At 34.7% G+C, this 24125-nt stretch overlaps 1 protein-coding gene across 1 annotated transcript in view; it reads left to right on the top strand.

Annotated features, from left to right (window-relative positions):
* The window catches only part of PHKB (phosphorylase kinase, beta), a gene marked incomplete at its 3' end in the record, with an annotated part of 53589 nt that overhangs the window by 18180 nt on the left and 11284 nt on the right, over positions 1–24125 (top strand). The window contains exons 7-14 of the mRNA XM_008947300.1: positions 286–401; positions 7578–7641; positions 12625–12720; positions 13446–13643; positions 14353–14410; positions 17539–17616; positions 19498–19656; positions 23581–23675. Of these exons, the coding sequence (XP_008945548.1) occupies positions 286–401; positions 7578–7641; positions 12625–12720; positions 13446–13643; positions 14353–14410; positions 17539–17616; positions 19498–19656; positions 23581–23675 (864 nt within the window). The remainder of the gene's footprint in view (positions 1–285; positions 402–7577; positions 7642–12624; positions 12721–13445; positions 13644–14352; positions 14411–17538; positions 17617–19497; positions 19657–23580; positions 23676–24125) is intronic.

Below are 24125 nucleotides of genomic sequence, written 5' to 3'. Positions count from 1 at the left end.
AATATACATCTTGAATATGAAATTACTTTTATCCCTGGCTTTGTAGGAACTTTCAGGTGATGATAAATCACGTCATGACCTAATTTGAGGACAGCTTTTAATATTTTGTGATTAAAAACTAGTTTTAAAAAGAATATCTGAACTTGGGAACATTACTCTTGGGAGGAGAGGATGGAAGGCACAGTTATGATGACTGAGGAAAAACAACTTCGTCTTTTTGAAAATAATGAACAGAAGAAAATATACTTTCATTTTTCTTCACTCACTTTTCTTTCTTTTCTTTAGGTGTCATTCATTCAAAATCTTGTGTTTTGCGTGGAAAGAGCCTATCGTGTACCAGATTTTGGTGTCTGGGAAAGGGGAAGTAAATACTACAATGGCAGTATAGAGTTGCATTCAAGGTAGGTGAGCAACTCTTTCAGTCACAGCAAGTAAACGTGATATGAATAAAAAAGAATTCATGAGGTGAATGAAAAATAATAACGCATTAAAATACTGTTTGAATTAATTTAAGGTTCTTTAAAGACTAAGAGATGTATTTTGGGGAAATGTGAACCATAATTTCATCATCGTATGCATGCTGAAATAACCACATAGATGCTTAGCTAATTGAGTATTCAGATTCCAATAATTATGTGCAGCTGCATGCATATAATTCTGAAAATTGATCAGAATAGTTCAGACTCTTGAGACACATGCAGTAGATTAGATGCACAAAAATATGTAAGAATATCCTGGTTGAAGGTGTTGAATCATGAGCCTAGATTTTTCTAATCTCCACCATGCTGGGAGAAAGATGCTGGGTGCTGTGCAGGTCAGCCTACTGCACAAGTTCTTTTATACGTTTTTCAGGTGCTGCAAGGCCCATGAGACAGTTAGGGATGCTCTTAACATTTTAGTGTTAGAGTGGTTCCAGTGCACTTCAGTGGAATTGCTCACGTGCATTCTATCTTGAAGGATCAAATCTGTAATCTGACAACTTGCTTCTTCTACTCTTCCTATTGTTTTCTTTACTTTTTGACTTGTGAGGTTTTATTAATCATAAAAATGACTATCTTGGATATCTTAAGATAAAAAAGTATAGTAAAGTATCATTAATAATCGTAACTGTAATGGGCTTGCCAATAATACACTTGTTTATTCCAGTCTTTGATAATTGCAAAATGAATCTGTGTTCTTATTTTAGAATGAAATATTTTTTTTAATTCACACACAGGCATGTATTTTAATCTATAGATATAATTACACTTAATTTAGGTAATGTTTTTGTCAGGACTTTTGTCAAGCTTTAGTACTTGTATAAGAACTGAAAACTACAAGTTATTATTACATGAAATGCTTTGTTAGTTTGTTGGGGGCTTTTCTTCATCCTATGTCTGTAAAACTGTCAAACACTATACTACCTAAGTGTTCACATACAGAATCATAAACTTCCTTCTGTAACTAACCTTGTACAAATTTCCAGAAGGAACACTGAAACTCTTGTGTTTACTGTTGTTTACAGTATTCTGATTATTCAGGATGTGAATTTCCTCTACGGGAAACTGAACGTCTTTAAACCAAATAGAAATGGGCATGTTGTTTTGTCTTAACCTAGGCCAACATTTATAGGCTGTTTTTTCTAAGAGCGAAGTTATATGAGATGAACAGAGCCCATCTAAGAGATCACTGAGCTGTCACAACAGAAAGTACAGAGCTTAGTTCTAATTTAATACGTAGATTTAGGTCATCAGAAACAGGTATTGCACCTGTTTATCTTTCCTATTTAGATATTATTGAAGAAAGCCCTGGGTACAGTAAAATAATCACTAAACTTTGTTGCACTGCTGTGGTTGTTTATCTACCTGAGGGAACTCTAAAAGAAAAAAAAAATTAAAAAAAATTGGAGAAGTGATTATAACTACTCAGGGCTAGTCACGAATGATGTATATCTGTCATCAGTGGTTATGGGCTGACTCCAAACCAGTCACTTAAGTTTCACTTTTAAGTATGCTGTACTCCTGGCCCTTAAAACTCCAACTGTAGGTCTACGTACAGCGTGTGTTTGCTGGCAGAATTAGAAGTTAATTCTCGTTTTTTATTGAAAGAGGCTTTCTTTTTAAAGAAGCTATTATATGATATGAAGTCCACAAAAAATAACTGCAAATTATGACCTATGTTAGGAGATGCAGATATTGTAAATCTTTACACAGTCTTGCTCTTCTATCTTAGTATAATTGAAACCACTTCCAATAAATGATAAATAGTGAAACGCTCTGTGGACCAGGTCTTCACTGATGTATGCAAATTGATGACTTTCACTGGTTCAAAGGCAAGATTTATAACAACTGTTATGACAGTGTGATCCCCTTCCCATACGGCGGAACTTCTGAAAAATTAATTTGTCCTGTAACCATTTGATCAAGCTGTTCTCCAGGCATCTGCTGAGTACCTCTGCAAAATGTCTAACGTCTCCCATGTGTACTGAGAGAATAATGAAGTTGCTGAAGTGCAGTATCTTCATATTCCAAACCTAAGACTTTAAAGTCTCAATCTTGCTCTTTTCTGTACTGTAGGTATTGTACTGCTGTCCTTCCTGGTTCTATTTTGATTTGTCTTGTTATAAAGTTAGTACTATTGTTATGGGACTGTTTGTTTGTTTTTACATCCCCTGTGGTGCTTGATGCACAGTTCTTGGATGGAGGCAAGCAACTGTGAATGGGAGGGCAGTTAAGGGTGTATGTGCTCAAAAGTTGTGGTTTTGATCAGCAGTTGCTAAGAATATGCAAATTTTAGTGTTTGCCCTCAGGTATTTTACTGGGAGGGTGAATCTAACTGGAAATCATGAATGATGTATAAGTGAATTTACCAATGCTTTTTTAGCAAGCTAGAAGTATAATTTCTCTAGGTTAGTCTCAGCTTCCTCCGCCCCAAATGCGAAGCAAGCTCATATGTTACCCATAGTATTATGATTGCAAGATTGCCCTTAATAATCCATGACAAATCACAATAATTGGTGGCTATGATAAGATCTGAGATTGCACCTGAGACATTGAAAAGGAACCTTTTCAATCGAAGCACCAGAGCAGGATGGCAGAAGTTACAGAATCTCCATCCTTGGAGGTTTTTGAGACTTCTCTGGATGAGGCAATGGTTTACTTGAATCAGTCTTAGATATATCTGCTTCAAGTGAGATTTCATGTTGGACTAGATGAGTTCTATATCCCAGCTTCATGATCTTGTGAATTTTTCAGAGGAATATTTAAAGAGGGTCTGAGTTAGGCTTTGTTTTGGGGGCTATCTCCAAGTAAGCATTTTTTTTCTCTAGAAACAGAGGCCAACAGGCTAACACAGCATGTTCATAGTGGGTTGCTGAGTGGAGGAAGGAATATATTTATGGAAATAAGTTTTGCCTTTAATTCATACTATTAAAACAGTCATAAAAAGTATTTTCAAATTAAAGGGTATGAAGAATGTATTTTCTGAAGAAAGGCAGGAGCATAACTTTTATAATAAAACCTCCTTTCTAATTTGTCAAACAGGAAGGCATAAGTAATTAAACAAGTGTCTAAAGTGTGATCATAGTTCTGAAGCATGTTATGTTGTGTGACTTGTTCAGTCTTTTGAAGACTTAATTGGTTCTACAGCTGTTCTCAGTTTGGTTGGTTTTTTTTTGTTTGTTTTTTCCTTTTTTTTTTTCTGTTTTTTTTAAAGAAAAAAAAAATTACTCCAGTCAGTTGCCCATGAAGCTTCTACTAATCTAAGAATACTTATGTGTATGGTAAAGGGAGTGCTTGATATACCATTGTAATGGAAAGAAATATGACATGATGGGGAAAAGAACACAGTATTTTAATGTTGGGATGTTTCTATTTTAATTTGCACATCGTATTGTGAGAATACTGAAGTCTCCAGGCCTTTGAATAACTAGAGGCAGAAAAATACTGATCAGTTACAATAAGTATTACTCTTATTGTAGAATGAGTGTGTAAAGTAGAAAGTATTTTGAGGAAGGAGTCCATATTTGTCTTCAATTTTTTTTTAGCAGTATCTTTGCATTTTGTAGATAGAATGAGTAGTTCTGCATAATCTGAATAGCAGCAGTTATTGATGTTGAACAACTACTACTTCTCCACCTTTTGTCAGTAATTTTTTTTCACCTGCTCCGAAAATATCGGACTGTTGGCATGGGAAGTGTTCTTTGAAGGGAAAAGAAGAATATTAGATTTTAATGTAAACACAGATTTTTTTTTTTTTGGTGGGGAGGGATTTCTGTGATATTCATTCTCTTCCGTGTTCAGTTTGATAATAATACTTAACTCCTATGAAAAGTTCTGTCCTGAGTCATCACACCAATATGTTTGATCAATTGCTAGGTGATAACTAAAGTAGAACAACTGTTAGAACAATTATACTTTTGTGTAGGTATTTGAAACAAAGCCAGAAAAATAATTATATTCAGAACACTTCTGAATTAGTTTTATTCCTTCATCCCATTCTCCAGTACCAAAAGCTTTCATCAGCAGAAGATACTGAACTGAGGGATTTCACTGTTTGATGGCAGCTGCTCAGAGCATAATTTAGTTAACCTAATCAGCTTTCTCTTGTTGAACTAATTAGAAGTAAATCCCACGTGTCCTATTTCTGGCAATCTTTCAGAAAGAAAGATGGAGGTTTATAAACCTGTTGGTAATAGTTAAAAAGAATGATAGAGTGTCAAAGCAGTGTCTGAAGTACTTCTAGTGATAAAACCAATCCAGGAAAAACAGTACTTAAAGTAAACAAATTCTTTTTTTTCCATTATTCTGTTGTGCAATCATAATTACATGCCATCTTTACAATATAGATTAGTTAGTAAACATACAAAATTCAACATTTTACATTAATAAATAGTGCTCATCAGTTTATTTACTGCTCTGATCTCAAAATGCTGCAGGGAGTGTAGAAGAATAAAAGTTAAAGCACATTTCCTGCTAGCAGTTTTCTGACAGGCTGCTATAAGTTGTTTGAGCCAGATAGTGCAGTTATTTTTCAATACTATCATAACTTCTGTTACACAAAAGTTTGGGATTATTAGTGATTATTTTATGAATATTTTTTCTAAGTCAGTGTTGCTTCTTCAATTATTTTTATAAACAAAATATCTAGGGCCGTCTTGTTCAGTGATACATATTCGTAACTTAATATTTTTATTTTATAGATAAAACTAATCTATTACTATTTGTCTGCAAGTGCAGCCCTCAGACCCTTAAGGATGCTTTGATTTTTCACAATCGTGACTATCTGTGTCAATGCTTTTCACTCGTCATCTGGGCACGTGGATCCTCTGACAAGCTATTTTTGTTGTTCTTCCTTCTTTAGCAGTACTGCATAATTTTTATACCAAATGAAAGATGGCAAGAAGAAGGAAAGCATGGTTGGCTGAGTGGATAATGATTTATTAAGTTTTCAACTCCTTTCTGCCCTTTTTTGTTTGCTTTTTTTAAAGAGAGTATTTAAAGAAATTGCTGTGCTCAGAAACTTTAATTAGTTGGTATATTCTGTTTTGCCCCGATTTTTCCCAGGTCTTAAAAATTCAGACTTTTCAAGCATCCATATTTAGCAGTGTAGGTGTTTATGAGAAGTATTTTCTTATAGCTTGTTAGCTGTGAACAGAGTCAACAACTTCCCATCCCTTATAGGGAAGGGCTTTATGGAAAGATGAACCTTTCAGTTCTTTCCGCTGATTTTTCTCTTGCTGAAGCTGGAGGCTTTCTTCCTGAAGAGTTGATCTGTATCCTCAGACAATGTTCTGGCACTTATGGTCATTTTTTAAACTCTGAATCTTGTTATATCACCCCAATTAATTCCTTTTTTCCTTTTTTGGTCTTTTCCTATATGTCTTCAGATCTGTTAACTTTTAAAAATAAAAGGTAGACATCTGTACTTTCCTATTATTCTGCTGTCTTTTCTATTGCCTATTGTTTTTTGACTAGAAATTTTTCTAATTAATTGTAAGCAACTTGGAAAGCAGAGCTCCTATCTAAAGGAATGGGCAGTTAGAAAGAAACATGAAACTTGATTCTGAAGGAGGAGCTTCAAAACTGGGACAGACATTTAGGGAGAACACATGGGGGGTTGTCAATGAGGTCAGTAAATCACTACTGTAGTTTATATAAAGCAGGGACAGTTAAAGGTGTATTGGTCAGAGGCACTGTAGGTAAGTAGAACCAAAGGCATCATTTTTAGCTTTGTGAATAAAGTTGCGAGAATTACACTGGGTTTTTTATTTTGTTTTGTTTTTTTTTTAACTGAATGCTCTGAATCTGTTTCACCAGATGGCCCAAGAAAACACAGAAGCCAGACTTCTGTAGTATTTCTGGTTCCTGTAATTTTATGTCACCACTTAGTAAGCAGCACAAAGTTCTTTCCCTGCTTTGAGTGCTGGTATTCAATAGTAGAACTGTCAGAAATCTGTCAGAATTATATACTTAGTTTTTAAACTCTAGCACTGTTGGGAACTAGCTCATTTAATATTTTACTTTTTGATAACCTATGACCTTAATGTCTAGAACTTTGGAATCAATATGCAAAAATTTAGCATTTTTTGTGTATGTTAATGCTTTAGCACTGCAGTTGGATACATGTGAAGTTGGCCTATCTATAATTATGTATTCTTTAAAACAGTATTATAAAATTATGCTGTCATACTTCAGTTTTCATATAAGCCTGCCAAGTGCGTGTAGATTTCTATTAAGTTATCTTGAGCTTTTCTTAAAAAAAAAATTTCTTTAAAAATCATCAAAAGTATGTGCCCTGAGAGAGAATACTGCTTCTCTTTTTATCCCTTTTTTTTTTTTTTAATATTCCTGGGAAAGTATGACAACTTTTTTTTTTCCAATTCAAAGGCCTTGTAAAGGTCTTCTTGTGTATATTTTCATACATGCTCTATAATTTTCAGTCAGTAATAAATGATATTTTGGTATATGATTTGATTCTAAAATTATATAATGATTAGTGAGTTCTAGTGCTTAATGTCTTTAAACATTAATTTCTTAATTTGAAAGCTTGTTGGTAGTATTTCTGGGTCTGATTTTCTTTGTGATGTATACTAGTCATGGAGTAAGTGAAATAAAAGGTATTTCACTATATGATCGATGTCAGAAAATCTTCCTCTTCTGAATCCAGATTGATGACTCTTTTATTATATCAAAAGCTAGTAAGCAATGAGTCTCTTAAAGATTAATGCTTGAGAGCTGGGTTGAAAAATTGTGTTGAAGTAAATCCTGTGTTAATACACTATTAGCAAGACCTTAAAATACGTAATGCCAGATGTCTAGTAGCAAGGTGAGAGCAGAAATGCTTTTTCCAGATGGTCTCTGACATTTGAAGACAAATAAAAATGCTGAAAAGCATTTTTCAAAGGAAAAACCAGTCAAAGCAACCTGCCACCAAACACCCAAATTTGCTGCATCATCATTTTATGAACATAATGGTTAAGTGTAAAATTAAAATAAATAAAAGATAGTATCTCTAAAAGCTGTAAAATGTATTACATTTCAGTCTGGCTTGAATTATGACACCTCTGTTTTTATGTTGTTGTTTTGTTTTCTCCTCAGTTCCGTGGGACTGGCCAAAGCAGCTTTAGAAGCAATTAATGGTTTCAATCTCTTTGGAAATCAGGTAATAAAAATGTTTCTTTCTCTCCTGTTTGTTTTAGCAGTAATGTTTCACACTATGGGTCAGAGGATATTTAGAAATATCTAGCATGGTTTGTTAGGTTCCAGCTTTAAAAAAAGTCAGTTAGCAAACTGATTGCCCCTGTTCCAGCTACAGAATTCATCGGATAAAAGCACTTGCTATCAAGAATTATTTTTTTCTTTAAAACAAACAAAAAACCTCTACAATGATAGCAGTTTATTTTGAGAAAGAAATTGATTGCCAAAAAAAGGTTTTTCTTTCAGAATTGTACCTGTTGATTACAGTACAGTATGTTTCTACCTACAAGCAGTACTATACTTCTGTATTCCTGCTTCACCTGGATTTTGATAAAGGCTTCAAACAAGCTACTTGTTCATAATCCCATTGTTTTACTGGGTTTAAATTTCATTACGCTGCATAGCGGTAAAATCTTTTCCCATCCTTTCACATGGCTTGGATCAATTAGGGAAGCAAGCCTTTTCTTAAATTTTTATCTTGGACTTGTATTCTCCTTCTTTGTGCATCTTTTTTTTTGGTGTTACACCTGCAGTAGTCTGTGGCTCAAATAAAAGAATCCTCTTCCAAATTAAGGGTCTGCAAAATATGTAGGTGGAAGAGGTATGTCACTGTTTAGCTATCATGAACAATACTTCATTCATGTCAAGTTACTCATGAATGGAAATGAAGGGTAGGGTAAAAAGTTGGATAGCATCAACTGTTATATCACTTGATGTATAAATATGTAAAAGAGTTACTTATAACAAATAGTCATAAAACTTGCTGGTGAGTTTTTTCTGTAAGCTGTGTGGAAGGGAGGATAGGTTGGTCACAAATTAGCAAGCTCAGTGCACAGAGGTTTTGTATTGCACTGTTTTCTTGGAATCTTTTGTCCTTTTTGACTAGTAGCTGGTGAACCTGGCTCATATGCCCAAACCTTTGTATATAAAACAAAGTAACAGTATTTGATGAGACTTGCTGTAAGTTTTCTTAGGGTTGAGTAACATTTGAAAATTAGTTTAAAAGAGTGACACGTGTTTACATGAGTAGTGTAATTTTATACTTACTTATTTTTCTCCCTGAAGATAGACAGTATATGATCCTTTTGAGTTTGGGTTATTTCACATTGTGAACTTGACTTGAAGAGCATTTGTATATTTCTCAAGTCAAGTTTCTGTATATTCTTGCTGGCATCGAGGTAGGATTGTTTTGGTGGTTTTTTTTCTTTCTGTAATACCTGTGCTCTCCTTTTTTCTTGCAAGTCAAATGTAGCTGACTTCTATATAGTATTTGTCTGTTGAGAGGATTCAACTTCAAGAAACTTGTTTAAATGCAGTGGTTTGCTATTGGTAAAATAGAAGGTATGGATCGAAGCAGTCATATAAAACAATTATTAGCAATATTGGGCAAAAAAGTTCTTCATTATAGTTTATCCACATAAAAAATAGATGTTAAACTTGACCTTTTTAGAGCTATTGAGATGCCTGGGATGAAAAATGTGAGTTACAGTTTGTTTTAAACAGTAAGCAACCGACATAGAAGTACAAGATATACCATTTACTATTATTGGATCATTCTTCATTTTATGGCATAAAGCTGGAGATCCCCCTAAATAAGGATTTCTAACTCTGTAGTCTTAGGTATCCATTACAGTTTTTGTGGATATCTATTTGTGGTCGTTTGAGGTGTGGGGTTTTTTTGTTTTTTTTTTGTTCAGGGTTTTTTTTATCTATATAGTTGTACTAGTACTGTATGTAGTACAATAGACTTGTTCTGTTTAGAATGCACTCCTCAGAAAATATTGATGGCTGTTTACCCATGAGTAGAGAAGTAGGCAAGTGCTCTTTATGCATACACAAACACACCATTTCAAAAGGACTTAGCCATTTGATCTAGTTTTGTTTTACTGGATGTAATATGTATTAAAAGCTGATGTTATATACTAGGAACTAGGAGCTAGTAAGGATCTTAAATACTAATCGGACATAATACACACATATTCGGTATTTCAGAAAAAATAAAAAATTATCTACAGTCATTACCTTCCCAGCAGACTCAAGCACCAGTAAATGCAGCTGCTGGGGTGTTTTTCCAATGATTTTTTACTAAATTCTGAAATGGGTGAATAAATTGCTGAAGCAAAACCAGTTTAAATGCTTTGAGAGATTATTTCCAAGATGTTTAGCATAAGCAGAAACCATTTTGACCTTCAGTCTACAGCAGTTTGCCTTTGTGCTTGGCTCCAGCTGTGTTCCAATAGCTTTGAGAAATCCTGCTGAGCCCCTCAAGAGAAACTTGTTTGCACCTGCAACTACAGTAGTGCAACCTGCATAAATCATTGCTGGGGACAACAGACTGCTCAGTTTTTTCCATGCAGATTTTTCCAGTCACACTGTGTATGCTGGGAGAGACTAAATACAAATATGTAGTAGTATAGCTGTGCTCTCACATATGCATGTGTGTTACAATCTTTCAGCATATTGTGCTGGGGCAGTTTCCGTGTGCATTCATGGATGCACACAGAGAAGAGAAATCAAAGGTCATTTATTGCTGATGTTCACATTAAATTGTTCCTCCCCTCCCTTCCCGAAGTCTAGAAAACATTAGAAAATAATAAGTTCCACCATACTACTACTTTTTCTGTAACAAAGCTGTCACAATCCGGTACCGAAGGGGACTGTAAACAGGAGTTCATTTATGGTTTTTAAATGTTGTTAATTTAAACTCCATCATACCAGAAGTACTTTATAAAAAGTGGGAATTAGAAGCATAAAAATACAGTAAAGCTGTAATCCTAATGTTCCCTCAATAAAAGTTTTATTTGCACATGGATAAGAGAATTTTTATCAGATAAATAAGCTATTTAGCTTCTCACTATTTTGCTTTATATCCTAGCCTATATTTGTTACATTTATTCTCAATGTATAACAATAGTTATGAATCTATATGAAGCAGTTAATATGTATGAGATTGGCGTAAGTATTCTGTTATAATCCTTAACTGTACATTGATCATAGCCAAGTCCTGAAATCATTGTATCATCTTAAGCTCTTCTCAAATTGGTATGGCTGAGCTGTAAAAGTCGGCATGATTTTACATTTGGGATGCAGTATGAGCTGAGTGTGTTTCAGTTTTTTACCTATCACTTTAGAATCATCACTGCTAAAAGTACTGTAACTTACTTTGTTTTTGTGTCCTTGATAGGGTTAATTAAAAACCTCTTTGTATCATGGAGTGTAAGTGGATTATAACTTGTATCACTAATGTAAGAATTCCATTTTAGCTAAAACATTTTTTAGGAAAAAAAATATGTATCAAAAAACTGCATAAGAGGACGTGCATTTGCTGGCTATGTGAGTTATTGAACTGATGAGTTAAGTGATGGTGCATGCATGTACACCCTAAAATGAGGCTGCTAGTGACAAGATCAACATTGTTTCAGGTTTGATCTAGTCATAGGTTAATCAGTTGTTTGTATATAAGCTACATGTCCTCTTTTAGTCTGTGGAAAAAAATAAGCATGGAAAAAATGCCAAGCCTTTGTAAGGTGTCTGTACTACAGAACTTTCCAACAGAGGGAAAATTAGTTCATTTCAAAAAAAAAAAAAAAAAAAAGCTTGTGGTTTTATGAAATGCAAATTAGTCTGCTTTTGAATCCCCAAGGAATCCTTCTCAGAAGTACAGATTTTGAAACTGCATGTTCACACACGTAGAAAGATTGTCTTCAGAGTTTGTGGATGAATTTGGAGATTTGTGAATAATTAGAATCTGGATTAAGGAGAAAGTAGAATAATAAATCATCAAATCTGATGTGATCATTTGTGTGCCTTCTTAGCACTGTTCAGTATTTCTTGGTGGAATGGTGAAGAGAATGGAGAGATTTTTTTCCATGAGGACAGTAGAAAAACATGTTTTGTTTAGCCTAGAAAAGCAAAAGCTGAGTATTTATATGATAGCTATGTACAGTTAGTGCAGCTAAAGAATAAGAAAAAACCTCTTGTTTGGAAAGCCAAATGAATGGATGCTAGAACTGGCACAAAACACAGCACAACTAGCTAGTTATGTAGAAACTGACTTGGAAATTAAAGTTCTTAATAATTGGAGGGGATGGGTTCTGGAATAGTCTTCCTAACTGAATAGTATACCAAAAAAACTGACTGCTTTTTAGGAGAAGTTCAGTGAATTTCTGGAAACATGCAGTATTCGTGACAGTAACAAAATGAGTTAAGTGTTGAATATGTCTTCCTATGTGATAGTGCTATTGAGATTCATTCTCAGTTACAATATATATGAAGATATCTGTTTATTAAGTAACTGCATTGTTTCTTGAGTTCTCAAGAAATCATCTACTGATAATAATTGTAAGTGTTAAATGCTGTTGACTCCAGATATGGGAATTTTTCTGAGTATTACAGGAAGCATCAAAAAGCTGACAAATATAGTGTAAAGTTAAAGAATTTTACTAGGAAAAGGGCTTTGCTAAGGAGTAGATGTTGATGATGTAGCCTTACGTAGTTGAAAAGTAGGTAATTTTTATTTGCTATGGAAGTCCTTTCCCCAAGCAATACCTCAGGTGAGTATCCAGTTACTTGTGTTCTAACTGACTTGTAATGAAATAGTCAACATCACTACTTGGAATATTTCCTGCAGTCACAGGGAAGGACAACTACATTTTTTTTGTCTTTAATACAGTCATTATTTTTCAAGAATTAACGGGCGAGTTCATAGCTTGAGTGAATCATATAATTTATGGTCAGTAGTAGATAAACATGTCTAATTTTGGCTATATTTAAATATATCTGAAAATTCAAAGTGTTTTCAATTCGTTGTGTTACTTTGTCTGATTAAAATTACCAGCTACCAGACTATTACAACATAACCTAAATAGAACAAAGAACTAAGCAGTTTCACCAGGATATGCTAACCTTTCTTCCCTTGCCCTTAGATAAATCTATGTTCTGTTTACAGGGTTGCTCTTGGTCTGTTATATTTGTGGATTTTGATGCTCATAACCGTAACAGACAGACTCTCTGTTCATTGCTACCCCGAGAATCAAGGTCTCATGTAAGTAATTAAGTGAAGTTTAATTCAATTTTTTTTGTCTAGAAAAGATGCCTTTAAAGTTGGCTTATCATAAATTTCCGAGTATGGTGAATTTTTTGTTATTATAAGCTACTGTAATGTGTGAATGTGTTAGTAGTTTTTCTTGTGTTCTTAATTCATGCTAGTTGCATATGGTTCTTGGGAAATGCTTCTCATATTGTTTTCCTGAAATTATATCCTTGTCACCTTAATTGTAAATCAGATAGGCTTGTTTGCTACAGCACCTGAAGAGTATACCTGAAGAAGCTTTTGAGAAATGATGATTTAATGATAGTTACTTCTCAATGTTGCACCTTTCTAAAATGTTTGTGATTCTTTTTGAACATAGAATGTCAAAATGTTTGTTTTTTCTCCAGGAATAGCCTGAAGGCTATTTTTTGTTTCTAAACCCACAAAGTTCTAGGATGTATTCATTTGTCTCTATACATTATCAACTGTAAAGTAAGTCAGATTCTGAGTCAGTTGAGTTCTTTTAAATCATAATGCCAAATATTTACCTTGTAGTTTATCCTTATACATCTTTAGACATCTTATTTTGCGTGCTCTTTTAATATACTAGTACTATGGTTTTTATAAAGGTAATGTACCAAATGTATATTTCACTTTAGGGAGTTAGTCTTTGTGCATCAAATAATTGTCAGAAATCTAATTAAATTTGTAATGTGCTATTTCTCCCTCTCCTACAGAATACTGACGCAGCACTTTTGCCCTGTCTTAGTTATCCTGCATTTGCTTTGGATGATGAGGCTTTGTTCAATCAAACACTGGATAAAATTATTAGAAAACTGAAAGGAAAATATGGGTTTAAAAGATTTCTGAGAGATGGGTACAGAACAGCACTGGAGGACAAAACACGACGTTATTATAAACCAGCAGAAATTAAGGTAAACGAATAGCTGGCCTGTATAAAGACAGATTTGGGCTTTATAAGATGTTTAGGCAGTACTTAAAAAAAAAAAAAACACCAAACAACAACAACAACAAACCCAAACGAAAACCACCTAAACGAGGAAACACCCCAGTATATGTGGTTTGAATTGCACAGTGATTCTTAATTACTTCAAGTGCAGGAGATGCATCATGCATCTTTGGCATGTGCAATTTTAAAAGATTGTTAAGTCAGCAAGTTAGTCATTGATTCATTTTGTAATGAATGTGCTTCCTCTTACATTTGGGGTACAGCTGATTTCACATAACAAATAAGGAACTTATTTATCATTTTATTTAATTTCACAGCTGACTACAGCCTGAGTGTATAGAAAACAGTTTTGCTTTTGACCACAATATTTATCAATAAGGGTCATCTAAATGAATTTTTTTTTTTTCCTTTCTTTCCCACAATAGTTTCTCTGTGGAAAATAAAACACCGATTATATAAATACTCTGCTTCAGAATGAGCCACAGCATATGTAAAAGCACAATTGAAGTACCCATAGAATTAAGAAGGTGTAACCTTAATGAAACACTAATGTACTAAAATGGTTTTGCATTCATATTTGTCTTTTGTTGCTTTGAAGTCATTCAATAGGTTATTCAAATACATTTCCTTAGACCAGACTGATGAAATGTCTGATAAATTTTTCTTCTTTTCAGCTTTTTGATGGCATTGAGTGTGAGTTCCCCCTGTTTTTTATTTTCATGATAATTGATGGTAAGTACAGCTTTATACTGCTGTTCTTTAAAGGTATTAGTGAGATGAGCACTTAGAGGAGAGATAAAAAATTATTTTCATGTACTGCCAAAATAAACCATAATGCAGTGATGTTAAATACCCCATTGAGAATTCTACCTAACGAGTTAAAAAAACCTCAAGCACCCAACGCCCTATATTTCAACATTTTTTGCATCAGTTGGTTTTATAAAATAACTTTATAAAGTTTTTTTACAAGTCCTGCATTGCCTTTTACACCTTGAAAACTTCCACAGTATATCAGAGCTTCACAGTAGCACATTAGAGAATGGAACGACGACGAAAAAGCTACTACCTAGACCTTGTGTTAAGAGACATTCCAAAAAAGTTCTTGGGATTATTTCAGGATAGAAGATAAAACTCACGTGTAACAAAAGTCTGAATAAGAAAGTGAATAAGGACCGCAGCCATCAAAAATATTTGTAAGTGGATGAAAATCTGGCTATCTGGGTTTTTTTCCCTCTAGCTTATGAAATGTTTTCCAAATAAAGATGATGAGGGGCACAGAAATCTGCTATCTACCTGGACTCCTCTGTGGCCACCCACAGATTAAAATACTGCATTTGAAGCTGTAATAAGGTTTCACAATTGATTTTTTTCTAAGGGAATGCTTGACAGTTTTTGAAAGAATGATGCCCAAAGCTGAGGAGAAAGGCACTGACATTTAATGCTGCCCACTTACAGTTTTGGGGAGAACAAGAAATTAATCATCTTTAGCTGAAGTTAGCACCACAATAAATGAAGCGGTTTACTCTTCTTGTGTTACAAAGAAAAAGTTGAAAGTATGTATTTTGCACATACTGTCCCTGACTTTTCTCCTGTGCCACAATTTAATCAAATAGAGCTGTTGTTAGCAGATTTTGTGCACATATCTCCAAATCCACAGCTTCCTTAATCCAAAGTCTGAAGCCTATACAAAGTGACTTAAACTGCAAAAACACAATGAAATAGGAGGGGTAGGTTACAGTTGGATGTCTGTAATGAAAACTTTGGGGAAAAAAACAAAGAAGCAAACAAAACACTCAAGCTGCTACTTTGTGAATCCTGGTTCAGCTGAAAGAGGGTTTGCCCATCCAATGCACTTGCAGAGCAAGTGCCTTTTCAGCTCCTGAACAGCTAGGTAACTCTGCATAGCTGGATTTTGTTACCTGTGTAACAGTGGGACAGTTCTCCATTAACTGTGGAAGGAGAAGGTCCTGTAAATCATAGCCTGTAATCCCCTGATTTTTATTCTCTGCAGCATCTGCCAATAAGACTAAATTACAAATGAAATATTACACTGCTCTTACGTCATGACTGCTCAAGTATTTTGGAATAGTTCAGCGTGTTATGTAAACACCTTTTTTTTGTGTGCAGACTTTCATTTCATTTGTTTTTCTTGGCAAGGGTTTTCATTTCCTTTTTATATACTTGGGGATGTTTGTAGTGAACACCACTTGTTAAGATCTGGTTTTTGATAGAGCAGTGAAGAACTGTGGATTGAAAGAAATTTCTATGTAGGACTCAAACTTCAGCTTTCACTGAACTCTGGCTTTTCAGTAGAATAATTCCTTAGATATTCTTAAAACAACATAGAAGATAAGTGTTTCTGACTTTTTTTGTGCATCAAAATACAGACATAAAGAAGTCACAAAACTATCAAAAGAACATACCTGCACTTGTTGTTTTTCATGTTTAAGTTTATCTGAACATACACATACATCTGTACATATACATCAATATATATATATATCATACTCACAAAAAACATACCTAAACTTTTTCTAATAAAGATCTTCTGGGTATATTTGTTTTCAGTGGATGAGTTTGATTTTCGTTTGTCTTATTTTTCTTTGCCTTTCAGAATTCAAAAGGCAAGAGATTCAAAAGGTGTTTTCTTAAGAATACAAAAATGCTTTAGTACTAATTTCCTGTTGGGATTTTTCTCAAAATGATATTGTTTAGGACTGTGGGTAATAGATATGCAGCTATAGCTGTGGGAAAGGATTGAACTAAATAAATCAATATGACTGGTTTTTTTTGGATAAGACATATTTGAACAGCATTTTTAAAAATTTTTTTACATTTCTGGTTGAATGTGGGAGGATTATGGTAATTTCCTAGGATGAGGTAAGGAGGGAAACAGTACAGCTGTTGTTAATAATATGGCCATTGAAAAGGAAAACCCTGGAAAGAAATGACTGAAAGATATACAGTGAGGAATTTTCATCTAACTTGTTCCCCTTTAAATGATACAAAAAGTTCTACTTTAAAATATCAATGTGACTTGACAAGTTTATCCATGTTTTCATTGATGAAGAGAAATGCTTTTGGTGTTTTAGATACATCTTTTTGTTTCAGAACTCTTGCTGACCTGAACACTGGTCATGCCAATATTCATCACATTCATTATGGAATGACCAAGTTCTGCTAGAAAAACTCTTCAAGTGTTAGTACTCCCGAACGTATGGTTTCTCCCCCAAAGTAGTATCATAATGAGTTGACTGTTCTATTTAATATCTCAAGGTATGTTAGCAGTTCTAAAACTCTGTAACCCGAAGACATAATACCTATTTAACCAGGAAACGTAAACATTCCTTCTAGAAATCTTTGGAGGGGAATTGTTGAGTTTACTACTTCAAATTCCTCTTGTATTTATTTATTGGGATTTTTGGGCAACTCACTTACAGGTCAGTTTGCAGTCTGTCCTAACAATGTAGAACCAGCCTCTTTGTCTCCATGTTGGCACACAAGCTCTGCTTCCTCATGCTGCTGTAATTAAGGAAGCGATTTACAGCTAGTTGGGCTGTTTTCTGTGTCCACTTCCTGAGCCTCTGTAAGTTCACAGCTTTACTAAGCTGCGTAACTTACCAACTATTTCAATTTAAGCTACTTGGAGAGTGACCAGTTCAAGATCTCTGTGAGATTTAGCTGTAGCAGTAAGTTAGGATCTGCAGTTCAGTCTTCTACTTTTCATGAGCTATTTAGTATGTAGGCACTATGTCACTGAAATGAAACACTAGACTTTTTTCTTCTTCTTTTGTGAACATATGAAGCTCACGGAAAAGTTATTTCTTCTATTAAATCAAATACTGTTTTGTTATTTTTAGGAGTTTTTAGAGGAAATCCTGCACAAGTAAAAGAATATCAGGATCTTCTGGATCCTTTGCTTCAACATACTTCTGAAGGTATTATCCTTGTAATCATTCTTGTAAAACACTGTAACTTTTTATTGATCTGAAATTATTAAAATACTGACATTCCTCTTAATAGATATTGTCGTCAGAACAAAGGAGAAATAAAAATATCACCGTTTCCTGATGGCAAAATACTAATACTAAAATCATCTCTTTTGCTGCATCATAAAGTGTGATAATAAAAGTAATGTTACCTGGAAAAATGTTACTGATACAAATGTAAGATTTACACTGTACGCAGTTTTTCTTCCCCTCCTTCATTTAGGTTTCATTATTTACAAAATTCACTTCGCATTTGAAGGAAAATTGGAAAATATTAACTACCAACAAACAGATTATTTCAATGTTCTACCTGGACACAGCTGAGAATTACTTGCATCATTCATTGGCACTTCACAAGATTTAAAAAATGATTTGGTATGTGCACATGAAATTGTTCCCAGTTTAGAGCAGTGAAAGTAGCAACATGTTAATTTAATGCCAACATTCTCTTAGTTAAATTGTGCACTTCAGAATTTTGGTGGAACTGCAGACAAGGCTATTGATGGCCTACAGGCACATCCATCCAAAATTCAGTTAAAGAAAAAGACCATAAGTTTGAGTGGGAGGAAAGTCTGAGAACAGAATAAGCTTCAATGTACTGACAATCCAGTTTTAAAACTCAGCATCCTTAGTCAGCTATTCTTGACATCTGTGGTACAGTTACACAAGTAGATGCAGAATATTTTAGTCTGATTTCTTCTTTAAGCTTTCAGTACTTGTTGAAGGAACTAATTTCTCTAAAAAATGCAAACATTTCCTTACCAACTTTCATTACTTAGTGAATTTTCTGACCTTGCTGATTATGGCTTTTTTCTGATCATTAGTGAGTGTGTGAAGTTCCATGGATACTAAATTGATGCTGTGTTTCCTCTTGTTGAATGTGTCTCATCCTAAAATTTCTGAGTGTATTCTCATACCTCGCTCACTTGAATATTTTATCTGTCAATAACTCTCACTTTTCAATTTTTCTCAGCCTTTTGCCAGTAATTGTTTTTTTTGTATAAGTAACAGACATGACTTTATTTCGTTTATCACCTATTCCTTATGCAGATAAATTCAAAATTAAAGTGATACTGAGTTGAAAATTAATTTTGCAGAAAGCATATTACTTTGCTTTTGTATTGCATCTAATTAGGTCAGTCAGTTGTAATTATGTTTCTAAATTCCTGATTCCTGTTCACTTAAAGTGTTGAAAAAAAGATTTTAAATCTACAATGATCAGTAATATCTGTGACAAAATCCTAGGTACAAGATGAGCTATCTTCCCATGAAGATGTTACGCCACTTTGTTTCCTAATGTTTCAAAATTAAACGTCTGGTTTTGTTTTTGCATACTTGCGGAAAAAAAATAGTTTTAATTTAGTTAATTTTAATACTTTTGGTCAAGATACTAGTTTTAAGAAGTTGACTGATGGTGAGCTGCTGTTAGATGCAGAGGAAGTTACCTCAAGTGTTTCACTGTGATGTAGCTTTCATTTCTCTTGGTTATGTTTTTTCTGTACTGCATTTTGCTTTAGTTGAAAAAGTTTTTGGGGCTGGGTTGTTTTCATTTTTAGGGGAGGGCTTTGTTTTCTTTTTTTTTTTTTTTTTTTTTTTACAGTAAGGTCCTACATAGCCACTGTAGTTTAATATTGCCCTGGGTTTCCTACACTGATTGTGGTTTTGAGAGATAAAAATGACAATAAAAAAGACAATAGTCTTCCTGTTCAATCAAATTGTTGGTATGATGTAATTTTTCCTGTTTTGATTCCACGTTTATTAGAGGCCTATAATCATATAATAACAGAAGTGGAATTTGTTTACTTACTGTACTTATTTTCATACCCATAGGGTGTCCTGTTGTACCCAAGTATTACTATGTGCCATCTGATTTTGTTGAACTGGAGAAGAGAAACCCTGGCAGCCAGAAACGATTTCCTAGTAACAATGGACGTGATGGGAAGTTTTTCTTGTGGGGACAAGCAGTTTACATCATTGCAAAACTCCTGGGTAAGAGGCTGAGGGGATTCCATCAGGTTTGCACGCAACCGAAGGGAAGGATATTTAATGGTTTTTTATGAATGTGAACAAACATATTGACTTGAGTTTTGAGTGTGTTTTGGGTAGTATGTGTGTCATCTACTTTGATGCATATGTGGTAGGCAAAAATTGCTTTTTGTTTATGTTAAAATGTTGTTGCATACTGTAAAGCTTACTGGAATGTTTTATGGAACACTGAAAATCTTCTAAATATAATAGTTTTGGGTTTTTTTCTGTTTGTTTTCCTGGATTTCCCTCTTATTTCCTTTTTTTCATGATGAAATACATTAACATTACTGGAGTTGATTTCTGGATTAACTATGTTGGCTGTACCTGTACAGTGATGTTTGTAAGTGATCTGTAGCATTTAATTCAAATTACTTGCTTCTTTAAGCAAGACAAGTTTAAACTTTGAATAGTTGCAGTCTCAGATAAAGTTAATATTTTCTACAGTCTTTTTTATTTTTATCCTATAAAACAGAAGAGACTAGATGAGCACTTGAAAGTGCATTTCAAAGTTTGGCCATTGAAGGTTGTTACCATGAATTTCAGTCACAAATGAACTCATGGTCTCACCTGACATGATTCAAAGGTTAATGCAAGAACAGTTGTTAAGTCAAAGAAGTCTTCGTAGTTAAGTTTGTTTGTTTGTTTCCCTTAATATTTCTTTTAGGAGAGATACATTATTTTAATATGCTCAGAATTTACCTGGTAATCAGCAGACTGAGTTCTAAAACCTTCTTTTATCTGTGAACACTGTGAAGGGAAACAGGCTGTAGGTAGTAGAAATGAGGAACATTGAAGGGGGTTGAAAGATTCTAGACTTGTCAAGAACAGCGTCTGTATCTTTAGGTATGGAAGAACAGGCTCGGTCTGGAGCTCCACCTGTTCTGGATTCACTGCATTCCTTGCATAATGCCTTTGTTAGCCACCACTGTAAAGTATATGCAGGCAATCTCACCTTTAATGAAAAAAAAAATTAACCTCTTAGTGTTAGCCAAGTAATCCTCAATCTCTGTGCAGGAATACTCTTAACAATTCTGCTAGTATTCATCATTCATCTTATACCAATATTTGTATATTTCTATGTTTGAGTACCTTAACTTTCTTTTCTTTTGTTTCAGTTCTTTCTCTTGATTCACAGTCTTACAGAGTTGTTTTTTTAAGTAATTCTGCTAAATATTTTTTGAGATGTTGTAATTAGCGACTGTTTCCCTTATTGTTTTAAAACCTTCTCTAGAGTGTATTCACTACTTTTCATTGCTCCCGTTTTTCCTCAAATATTTTTTTCCTTGTCTCTCATAGTCTTTGCAAATAAGGTCTGGAAATTTTATCTATTTACCAATGGTGGTTTGATTAGGAACTCCATTTATTCTTACTGATTTATAATTGGTGCGTTTCATTTTACTCCTTTCTGGGTGAAAACCTACCAGAATAACTATCTTGTCTTCAGTGATCATCTCCAAATGTTACGTGGCTTATTGATGGTTGTTAATTAAGTGGAAGCCTGATTCCAAACACGTTGATTTCTGGGAAGGTGCTGGTTTCCCATTTCATCATCCATTCCAGAAACTGCCGTGTTGCCTCAAGGCTGGCAGTTAATTTGTATTTGCTCAGCCTCCTTGCTTGTTCCATGTAGGCCAGCAGACAGTGTAACCTCCTCAGATTCTTCTCCCCGTGGGCCTGGTGTCTACTTGTTGTGGTCCGAGTTTTTCTAAGTGCAGCAGCGTGAAACTGAGTTAGTTTGTTACACATCTTGCTGCCCTTCACAGAGGGGCAAACAGAAGTAGTGCAATCACAATTTTGATCCTCCTTGTAAAGGCTCTGAAGAACAGAGGTGGTGAGAGTGTCTGCCTATGGCTGCTGGAAGTCACCTGATGCCGATGCAACTGGAAAAATTGTTTATGGAGAAAATAAGCATGCATTTTGCAGATGTTGATGCAGTTTTTTGTGGAATTTCTGTCTTACTCTTGCTGAGGAGCTTTGTGAAGCCTTTATGGTACAGCGCCCATTTGAGAGCAAGGGAAGGGAGTGACAGGTTCAGCTGGCTTATGCTTCTGCAACTGGAAATGCACTCAGCTTAGTCTTCCATTTAGTAGCTGTCTTACATGTCCTGTGCTTTTCCTTAGAACTTTTATATCCTTTTCTGTGGATTCATTGCTGCGTAGAACAAAGTTGATAGTTCTAGCAGTATTTTCTACAGCATGGAGCAGATGGCTCAACGTTGTCAGCCGTGGCTGATGCAAATAATGAGCTAACAAAGAAAAGTTTTACGTTCCCTTACACTTTTATTTGCAATAATGGGGATGAACATTCCCTGAGATTCTTCTTTTAAATAAAACTGTGAATATTGAAAATTAGCTTAAATTTTATGTTAGTCTGTTGCTGTCGTTTTAAATTATTCTGACTATTTTAGTTACTGAGTAATGTAAATCAGTGTAAAAAAGAGTGGAAATAGAACATGTATTCTGGAAACTGCTCTTGCTTTTAAGAACTGTGAGGCAGAGACCATTGATCTTGCAATCATTTGGTTAATCAATTTTATCACATCGCAGTACTACAAGTAATTGAAGTAACTTCCATGCCTTTAACTAGCATAAGAAGTCTGACTGCGTGGACTGGAGCTTAGACGACCGTTTCACGTGTCAGTATATTAGTAAATTGTCCATGGTAATTTTTCATAATCCGGCTTTGCTGCAGGAGTGCAGAGCAGAGGAACAGGGTCCTTTCCTGGCAGGAGTCGGGCAGCATTCTCTCGACAGGAGGCTGAGGACAGGAGGTGGTCACACACTATCTAGTAGGTGCCAATGGCTGGCATAGCTCCTTCGGGGCTTACGCAGTGACCTGCCAAGCTGGTGTCCTCCACTGTGCCCACGCCTCTTCCTTCCACTGCACTCTCTTTTCTGCTCTCTCTTCTTTCCCAGTGCTGTCCCACTTGAGCCGGGACGTAGTTTAGGTTTACAAAGTTCCGTCTTAATTTTCTACACGGTGCAATATGTGGAAACATTTTTATTATCAAGACCACATTGGTTTTCTATTGTAGCTGAATTAAGCTAATGGAGTCATGAGTTATTTCTCTTTTAGATTAACAGCTGATGTCCTAGTGCAGAGCTATTCAAGAATCTGTGCGGAATTGTTCACATTCATGGGAGAAAAGAAAATGCACTGTCGCCTCCTCTGTAGCAGAAATTAAATGAAGATTGTATAGTTTCACGTCAAAATGAGATTTTGGTAGGAGAATGCTTATTTGAAGGGCATAATAGCTCACTGTAGATTGTGAACCTTTACTCAAGGCATTTGTTGAAACTTTTTAATAGTATATTTTTATTGGAGATCCTGATTTTTTTTTCAGGAAAAGGTTAAAATAATGGAATTTTTTTGTTTGTTTGGGTTTGGTTTTTTCCATGCAGAAGTTGCTAGCTTTCAAATATATTTAATTTGGTTTTGTTTTTTTACAGTTTCTTGAGATACCCTATAGAGACAAATCTTTGACATATTTCTTGTTGCTTTCAGGATCATAGTCATGACATTACCGTGAGATAGAGGCTGTCTGCATTTCTTCAAAGCTGAACAACTTTTGATGAGGGCTTTTTATGTGACTTGTGTGTTGTGGAGTCTGTTGTCTGCATATATTCTTTTAACGCATCCCTATGAAAAAATAAAGGATTCTTTTTATATACTACAGTATTATAATTAGCTGTAGCAATAGCGTTTGAGTCATTAGTTTTAACATGAATATAATTTTTCAGAATGTCATTGTAATCTGTAAATCACTGATCTAAAGCAAAGATTATAGCAGCAGAACTGACAACATAAAATGTTTGCATGCCTCCTTCACAGAAGCTGCAGTAAGCACTCAAGTAATTTTCTACTTCTATTACATTTTACTTTCAGCTGACAAATTAGTAAGTCCTAAAGATATTGACCCAATCGGACGTTACGTAGCTCCCCAAGACCAGCGGAATGTTAGCATGAGATTTTCAAATCAGGTAAGCATAAGCTTAGTATCCAAATGTTTGTACGGAACAATTGTCATCTATCTGTTATATATGGTCTTCTAATCTTGCGGCTGAAGTTCTAGGAAGATATTTAATACATGTACATTTTCTTAGTTGATGCAGGATTGCTTTTACAAGGAGGTTTATAACAGCTGCAGTTTTGGGGAATTGGTGCACATTGCCTTCAAATTAAGAGATGCAATCAAAGTGATACATAAAACCTAAGTTTAAATAGCTGCTAATAGATAGCTATTTTTCTTTCAATTATGTCAGGCAGGCAAGAATGAGCCTGCTCTCTTTTACTCCTTCAACTTAATTGCCACTTAAATGCCTTTTTTTTTTTTTTTTATTTAGAGCCCTTAAAAGCTGAGAGGATGAGGTTCTTTTTTGGTGTGCATGGTGTATATACATACACACCTGTATTTGGCTTAAATTTGGCGC

The sequence above is a fragment of the Merops nubicus genome, unplaced genomic scaffold (assembly GCF_000691845.1).
Source record: "Merops nubicus isolate BGI_N331 unplaced genomic scaffold, ASM69184v1 scaffold18669, whole genome shotgun sequence".
NCBI classification, from domain to species: Eukaryota; Metazoa; Chordata; class Aves; order Coraciiformes; family Meropidae; genus Merops; species Merops nubicus.
The sequence above is the reverse complement of the archived record's forward strand: the minus strand, read 5'-3'. Positions and strand labels throughout refer to the sequence as shown.